The sequence below is a fragment of the Galeopterus variegatus genome, unplaced genomic scaffold (assembly GCF_000696425.1).
Source record: "Galeopterus variegatus unplaced genomic scaffold, G_variegatus-3.0.2 Scaffold1656, whole genome shotgun sequence".
NCBI lineage: Eukaryota > Metazoa > Chordata > Mammalia > Dermoptera > Cynocephalidae > Galeopterus > Galeopterus variegatus.
In genome coordinates, this window is record NW_007727767.1 from 222279 (window position 1) to 231064 (window position 8786).

Below are 8786 nucleotides of genomic sequence, written 5' to 3' on the forward strand. Positions count from 1 at the left end.
AAAAAAAAAAGAGAGAGAGAGAGAAAGAAAAGCACCTTTCTCGCTGGGCTATCCTGAAGAACAAATGAGTTAATACAAAGAAAGTGCCTAGAGCATAGGGCACATGATAAGCTCTCAGTAAGGGTTACTGCTCACTCATGCCCTCTCTCTCTCTCATACACACACACACTTGCAGTTTTAAAAGAAATATGCTGTATGTATTGCCTACAATCTTTTTCCTCACTATCTCATTCTTTTTTTCCAGCTGTGTAGCATTCCTCCATAGCTTATTTTTCCATTCCCCTAAAGATGGACATTTAGTTTTTTTTCAACATTTTGTTTTTACAATAGAACAACCATTATCCCACACGCACTTCCTCACTCTCCCCTGCAACAGGCTTACCGGAATCATGAAGGTCTTACCAATCATAATTCAGGGACATTGTAGGATGGAGGGAAGGGAGCCCCCAGGATGGAGGGCATATTTCTGGATGCTTCTGTCCCAACTAAGAGATGACTTGGGGAAGAACAGAAACAGAAAGAGGTAGCAAAAGGCAGGTGGGACTGGGAGTGAAAACAGAGGGAGGTGAAAAGGTGTGGATTAGTGGGAAAAGCACAGATTTGGAGTCTGTGGACCTGAATTTAAATCTTAACTCTATCCAGTGTGTCAAAAATCTCAATTATGTGCATGGCTTTTGCTACAACTCTTGTGTCTCCAGGACTTGAAAGCACAGACATTACATAAACACATCCTAGAATCTGAATGGGAGCAATGCTTGAAACTTGTCAATAAAACTAGAAATAATCATAGTGTCCAACAATAGCGGAGATTAAATAGAATATGGTAATCCACCTGACATGACCATTGCACACTGAGTAAGTGGACCCAAATATCACAGTGTACCCCATAAATATATACAATGATCATGGGTGAATTAAGAAAAAATAAATTAAAAAAAAATAATTTCAGAGACAGAAGGAGATTAGAAGTTACCAGAAACTGGCGGAAGGGATAATTAGAAGTTATTGCCTGATGGGTACAGAGTTTATGTTTAGAATAATGAAAACATTTTGGAAACAGAGGTGATGGTTACTGCATTGTAAATTTAATGAATCCCACACAATTACATGTTTAAAAATGCTTAAAATAGTAATCCTTATGTTATATGTATTTCACCGCAATTAAAAAATAATATAGGGGCCGGCCCGGTGGCGCACTGCTACAGTGCGCCGCTTGGGAGCGCAGCGGCGCTCCCGCCGAGGGTTCGGATCCCACATACAGACCGGTTTCCACTCACTGGCTGAGCGAGGTGCGGGCGCAGCACCGAGGGTTGCGATCCCGTTGCCGGTCCCGGTCCGGTACGGGCGCGACACTGAGGGTTGCGATCCGTAGCCAGACATGAAAAAAGACAAAAAGGAAAAAAAATAAAAAAATAATATATATGTATATATGGTACTGTCTGTAGTGGACTCTTATGCAGCCATTCAAAATGATGTCACATCAGAAGGCTGTTGCCTTCAGCAAGTGGTCCTGTTACACAAAGTGTAAAAAGGCTACAGAGGAATATGTTCAGCTGGACTCCGGTCTTACCAATATGCCCTGAAAAAGAACCAGTAAGTCATGTATCAAAATCTGAGTGGTGGAACTGTGGGTTGTTTCTCCTTTCTTGTTTGGTGTATTTTCCCACTTTACTATGATAAAGATGCATTCCTTGGGTAATTCTGTGTTTTTGTCAGGATAATGCACAAAACCCCAGCACCGACACCACCTGGCTGGGGTACCTAGCATGTAGGCACTTCACTGCCAGGTGTGAGGACTGACAGCCTCCAGAGCTGCTCAAGGCTCAAGAGCTGTCGGGGATGGAGACTCCTAGGGACGAGCCATGCGAGAAAGGGGTTGTCCCAGAGAGGACTACCCTTTCACTGGGCTCTCAGGGATGCCAGGGCCTGATCAAGACAGGGACACGCAGAGATTGAATACGCTGCTCCTGCACTGTTCAGTTGCTATGGGTCTCAGGAGAAGGACAACAGCCTCTCCCAAGGGTGCTGTGGATTGATGTACCTCCAAACTTAGTCCCCACTATGTGACAGTGTAAATAGGGTGGGAAATCCTATTATGGTAATTGAAAGGTGGGGTCTTGAAGAGGTGATTAGATTGTAGGCCCATGCCATAATGAATGGATTAATAATGGTGGTCAGGGGCGTGGTTCTGAGGGCTTTAAAAGAGGAGAGAAGAGAGTCTCTCTTTCTCTCTCTGTTCCACCATTTTCTACCATGTGCAACACCTACATTGCTGTAAAGCCACCACCAAAGAAGACCCTCATCAGATGTGTTCCCTGGCCTTTGGACTTCCCAGCCTCCAAAGCAGTAAGCAATAAATTTTGTTTTCTTACAAATTACCCAGTTCTGGGTATTTTGTCATAAGCAACAGAAACGGAGAGAAGGAGGGGAGGGAGGAGAGTATCTTGGATGTGGAGAGCTCAAGAGCACAAGCTCTGGAGTCCAAGAGACCTGGGCTCAAACCCCAGCAGCATACGTTGTTAGCTCTGTGGCTTTAGGCCAGTAACGTCTCCTCTCTGAAATTTTGTATCTTCATCTGTAAAATGGGGGTAAGAGTAGTTCCTATGTGCTGAGGTTGCTGTGGGGATTAAAGGAGATAATGCTTTTGTCAGGGGGGTAACCCAGTATTTGCCACATACAGTAGGCACTCATTAAATGGTAACGATGGTGAGGCTGATGAGTGTTCCCATAAAAGCAACAGCAACAGTAAAATGATAATCATAATAGTAATAACAGCCCCTAACATGTATCAACCTATCTGATGTTCACAGGTATTTATAAGGTAGATAGATTAGATCACCATGTTACAGATGAGGAAATGGAAGCACACGGAGGTTGTCACCTGCCCATGGTCACACAGGTAGGAAGGGGCAGAGCTGGAGTTTGAACCCAGACAGCTTGTTCCAGAACCTGTGCTCTTAACTCTACCCACTACTGCCTCACTACAAAGCATATTCAAAGCTTGCTGATTCTCACAGAAAATAGAGGAGTGATCGTTCCCATTTTTTAGATATGAAAACAGGCTCAGAGAGGTATAGTGACTTGCCCAAGGCCATACAACTGGAAGAGGCAGAAGCGATCTTCCTGCCTGTCTCCAGGGATGGGGTCTGGGCAGAAGCATCGGTGGCTCCACTCACTTGGACAGGGAGACACCACCGGGCTTGCCAATGAGGTCCTCATGATGCAGGACAGTGTCGCTCCAGGCGATGCCGAGGAAGTCAAGGATGAGCTTGAGGGAGCGCCTGGGGTGCAGCACCAGCTGCTCATAGTACACAGGCAGGCACTTGTCCTTGCCCACCTCCATGCACTGGGCGTACATCACCTCGATGGCCTTGTTCCACTTGGTGAGGCAGTCGCGGTAGCTGCTGAGGTCGAAGCCGGCAATGGTGACCTTGCGTGTGATCATGGAGTGCACCGAGGCCCGGCCGTCCCGCACCATCAGCAGGAACTTGGAGTTGGGGAACAGGCGCGACAAGTAGACCGATGACTTGAGCGTGAAGGGGTCCTTGTTGCAGAGCACGCGGGCGGGCTCGCCGTGCTTGGCGATCACCTCCAGGATGAAGGCCTGCATGGCGGCGTCCAGCACCTCGTCCGTCACTCCCGCCTCGTCCAGCCGCAGCTTCTCCCGGCCTGACTTGGACCAGGCCTGGCGCATGGCTAGCACGCGGGGGATGATGCGGGTCTCCTCGCCGCAGCGCACCTCGGGGTGGGCATCCAGCATGGCGCGCATCAGTGTGGTGCCGCTGCGGGGCACGCCGCCCACGAAGATGAGCGGCATGGCCTGGCCGTAGCGGTACTCCACATGGTCCGTGCCCACCATCACCAGCTCCTCCTGCTCTGGCCGCATGGCCCGCCGCGGGCTCCGCAGGCCCTCCAGCACCGCCCGGCACTCCAGCACCTGCTGGCCCAGCTGGACCGCCAGCACCAGGACCAGGGCACAGCCGGCCACCAGCAGCGCCCTCCGCACCGACAGGCGCATGCCGGGCCGGGGGTGGGGCAGGCCCGGCCTGGGGGCCCGCTTAGGTGGCTTCAAGGACAGATCAGCAGACAGCTGCCCGGGCTCACATCTGGGGAGAGAGGGAGACACACACGGTCAGGCAGTTCTGAGAGCTATGGGTCCTTTACTACACAAATCCCAAATCACAAATGTGACGCTGCTGACATTAAGGGCAGAGCACATTTCATAAGCACTGTGTACCTGGCATGTGCTGGGCACCTTACATATCTTAACTCATGGGATCCTCCCACAGCCCTAGGTAGGTACTATTATCACCCCTAAGGGACTCTATAGACCCACATCCTGCATTCAGATCCTTCTCCCCATTTCCTAGCTGTGGGACCTTGACAGGTTCCTTAATCTCTGAAAGCCAGGGCTGTCTTATCTGATAAATGGAGAAAATAATAATTGTAAAATTTACTATTGATAATGCAGAAAATAATAATCCACTGGAACATCAGGTTCCAACAGCACCTCTGTTCCATGAGGACAGGGAATTTTGCCCATTTTGATCACTGCTGTATCCCCAGCTCCTAGCACAGTGCCTGGCACCTAGTAGCTGCCCAGTCAGTACTGATGGAATGCACCTTGGTAGAATGAGCAGGGTCTGGCACAAAGCGAGTGCTCTGAAATCATCACTACACAGAGAGGCTGCTCAATGTTGCCCAGGTGGGATGCAGCCGCCCAGGAGGCCAAGATTCAAACCCAGGCCAGCCGGCTCCTGCACTTGCTCTGAATTACCACAATGCTTCAGCAGGACAGGTTTTTCAGGAAAAGGCTCAGAACATCCTCATCTAGATTTCTTCCTGAATCACCATCCATTCATTTGTTCTTCATTCAGGAAATGTTTATTAGACACTAAAAGGTGCCAGCTACCATGTGGGGGGCTGGAAACAGCATGATGTACATCACAGTCAGGACTCTGACCTCAAGGAGCTTAGGTCCTAGTGGGGAAAGCAGATAATACACAATGTATAGACACACTGTGATAACAACTTTCAAGGAAATGATCCAGACACTGTGAGAGGGATCAAATGCAGAAGAAGGAGGGCAGCCAGGGAGGGCCTCTTGGAGGAGGTGGCCTTCAAGCCAAGACATGGATAAGGAGCTGGCCACATGGAGATGAGTGGGAACGGTGCTCCCGGCAGAGGGAACAGAGAGTGTAAAGGCCCTAAGATGGGACAGGGTATCTTCAAGAGCCTAAAAGGAGACTGCTGGGGCTCGAGGGGAGTGAGTGGGGAAGGAGGGAAAAAGATGGTGGGGGGCCACTGGCCAGGCAAGTCCTTGGGACCAGTAAAGAGCTGGGCTTACTCTATGGGCAGCCCCTGAGGAGAGGGCCTGCAGGGGTGAGGATGGAGGCCAAGGGGCCAGTCAGGAGGATCCTGCCAGCATGCCGGGTAAGCTCAAGGACAATGGGGGGGAAAGGGGTGGAGATGACTTAGGACGTGAATTATGACCCTGAGCCTATGCTCCTCACCCCTCCCAGGTGTTGCTAATTAAGAGGATCAGATTTTAATGGGAATTCTTCAGGTAAGGGCTTGTTTTAAAAAGCAGGGAGGGCTACCTGGTTAGTGCAATTGGTTAGAGTGTGGTGCTGGTAACACTGAGATCCAGGGTTCGATCCCTATACAAACCAGCAGCCAGTAGGAAAAAACAAAAAAGGAGGGGTCCACCCAGTCCAGTCATCCCCTTCTTCACATCCCTCGAGTGACAAATCCACTCCCCTCCTTAGTTCACCCCCATGACCCCCCGATTTTGCAACCTGAGCACAATGCAGAAGGTGCAGACCCAGATGCTGGATGGACACTCAGCCAATCTCAGACCACCCTAGCCATTCTCTGCCTCACCTCTGCTGCGTCTCTGGGCCTTAGTTTTCCTGAATGCCCTTCCTCTCTCTTTCCGGAATCAAAGTGAGGGCTTGAGGTCTCTGGGTATTCAAGGAGTCAGGTAGGCCAGCATTCAAATCCCAACTCTGCCACTTCCTGGCTGCATGATCTTGGGCAGCAAACTTAACCTCTCTGAGCCACATCTGTAAAATGGACCTATGAGTGTCAACCTCAGAGAGCTGTCATGAACAGTAAATGAACTTCTATATAGACAGTATTTAAGAAGGTGCCCAGCATATGGGGAGCATTTGAAAGAATAGTAGCAGTTTCTACCATGATCATTTGTTATTCATTTATTGCAGCATTTAATAAGCACCTACTGTATGCTGGGAGTTGGCATACAGAGCTAAGAGACACAGTCTCAGCCTTACTCACACTGTTGATCCACACCTGGATGGGACTGAGGGCTTCTACCTGAGTAGGTGAGGGAAGGCCTCCTGCAGGAGGTAGCCCTCACGCTGAGCTTTAAACAGTGGGTAGGAAACAGGCAGGTGGAGGAGAGAGAGAGGTTGTTCCTGGCAAAGGAAGCAGCCAGCGCAAAGGCACAGGCAGGGAAGAACTGGCATGATTGGAGAGCTACGAGTGGCTTAGTGAATGGTGGAGGGGCTGGGGGAAGAGAGCAGGGAGACAGCTTTCTTCTTTGGATGTGACAATTCACCTGAAAACACCAAAGGAGCCAGTATGCAGCGGGGCCTATCCACTCACAAGGGTTGAGCTGCCTGGGTCTCTCGACCGCAGCAAGTGGAAAACAAACCTCAAAGCTGAGGGAAAACATAGTTTCAGGCCTGGGGTTGAAACTGCTGAGACACACTGGCACTTCCTGGCTGTGTGGCTTTGGGAGAGTCACTTCCCCCATCTCAACCACAGTTTCTTCAGCTGCAAAATAGGGTGGATCCACTGGCCTCAAAGAAGGTTCTAGAAGCAGCTGACAGAGCAAAAATAAATGTCACCTTGGGGTTACTGGCCTCTCTGAGCATCAGATAATAGCTGGGACCTTCTTCTCAGAAAATTGTGCCTATTAAATTCTGCTGACAATGTTGGTGGTTCACTGGTGCCCCCAATTCAAGATCTGCAATGGGAAAAGTTAATTTCAGGACTACTTTCGGGGGAAGGCAAGCTGGACAGGACCTGAAGTCATTCGGAAATCCCTCTAATGACCCCCCAGCTTCTTTAAGTGCTCAATGAAATTCTCCCCTTAGACCTGAGACTAGAATTCTGCCAATTATTATGATTTCAGTGTCAGTGCCCCTGGGGGGCTGTCAATCACACTTTAGCTTGAATTAGAATAATCATCCTTTTGGGTGAACAAATGGAGGTGAGGGAATACTGAGAAAGGGGGACAATCTGGAAACTGAAAGTTGCTTCCAGAAAGGGTTGGTATAGTGTGCACGCTACTGAGTGTGTGTGTGTGTACACTCAAGCCTATGCTTGGGGTTGGAAGTGATTTAGATATTAAATACCAAGGCAAAAGGCTTGGAAGAAGGTACAGACAGAGTAAGGAAAATGTTATCAACTTGCCAGTTTTGCTCCATACTGATCATTCATTTGGCTCCAGCATTTTAAGTTTAGCAAAAGTCCTGAGTTTTGTATCTTTACATTTATGGTGTACGCTCACTCTGCCAAAGCATTTTTCATGTGTCATCTGACCTCAGAGAGATAAAGCAACTTGCCCAAGGTTGCACAGCCAGAGTGGCAGGCCTTGATCAAACAAGGCCAAGGCCGAGCTGTTCACCAGAAGAAAAGAGCTCGACGTGGGCAGGTCAGACATCAGCAGAAGACAGCAGAGACCTGGAAAATGGCTTCAGGAGAAAAAAGCAAGACAGAAAGCAACTGGGAACCCACAAAGCAAAAGGCAGCTTCCAGAGTCACAGTCAGTAACCTCACTCCAGGAGGAGCTAGAGGGTCCAGCCCAGGGACCTGGGCCTGCCCTGCACTTGTACCACCCTGCTGGACCTTGGCAAGGGAAGTGTCCTGGCATCCTGCCAGTGAGGATGGTGGGTGAGGGTCTTGGACTTGAACTCCTACAGCCCCAGATTCAAATCCTGCCTCTGCTACTTGCAAGCTGGTAACCTGGACAAGGGGCTTCATTTTGCTGACCTGTTTTCTCCTCTAAAATAAGGAATAATAATCTTTTCTCATGGAAGCTATTGTGAGGGTCAGGGACCTCTTGCGTAAGGTGCTGAACAAGTACACCAAAAATGCCAGCATTGGCAAGATGAGACACAAGAGGGTTTGGGTTCTGGCCGTGACACTGGGCAAGTCCCCTGCCTGCTTTGGGTCTCAGCTTTCTCTATGCTATCACCAGGAGAATCATCTTCCTAACAGACAAACAAGAGCAGAGACCTGCTTTCTCCACACTGCTTGGATCCAGCTCTTTCTAGTACTGGATTTCTAACCTGCTGGCTTGATAGAGAGGAGAAAGCCAGTCAGAGAGTTTGCTCGACCACCGGCATGGAGTGACCGTGCCAAGAGCTGGCTCTGGAAAAGCCGGGACTCTGTGGGGCCTTCTGGAGACACTTACCTCCCCTGGGCATTCTCATCTCTGGGCTTCAGCCCTCCAAGCTTGCCAAGGCTGTCTGCCCGCAGAGCCCTGCAGGGGCAAAGGAGATACTACATCAGGGATGGGCGCTGTGGAGAAGGGCAGGGTCTCCCCAAAGAGGCAGAGGGGGTTTTGGGCTCCCAAGGGCACCTGACAGGGACATTTAAGGGAAGGACTCTGGAGAATGAGCTCCAGTGCAGGGGGAGGCCGCTTCAGCCCATGATGCTGCAGCAGGGGTCTGAACTCGCCTGCTCCTCCTACAGGGAATGAATTGGCTCGCTTCACAGACCAGAGGTATGAGCTGAGAGTGTGAGTCTCTGCCAAG

General features: G+C 49.9%; 1 protein-coding gene across 1 annotated transcript in view; it reads right to left on the minus strand.

Moving 5' to 3' along the window:
• The window catches only part of TPST2 (tyrosylprotein sulfotransferase 2), a 20355-nt gene extending 11848 nt beyond the window's left edge, over positions 1-8507 (minus strand). Inside the window, exons 1-2 of the mRNA XM_008578287.1 lie at positions 8444-8507; positions 3177-4106 (exon numbers count right to left, since the gene is read on the minus strand). Of these exons, the coding sequence (XP_008576509.1) occupies positions 3177-4018 (842 nt within the window). The 5' untranslated portion in view covers positions 4019-4106; positions 8444-8507. The remainder of the gene's footprint in view (positions 1-3176; positions 4107-8443) is intronic.
• Positions 8508-8786: the final 279 nt, after the last annotated feature.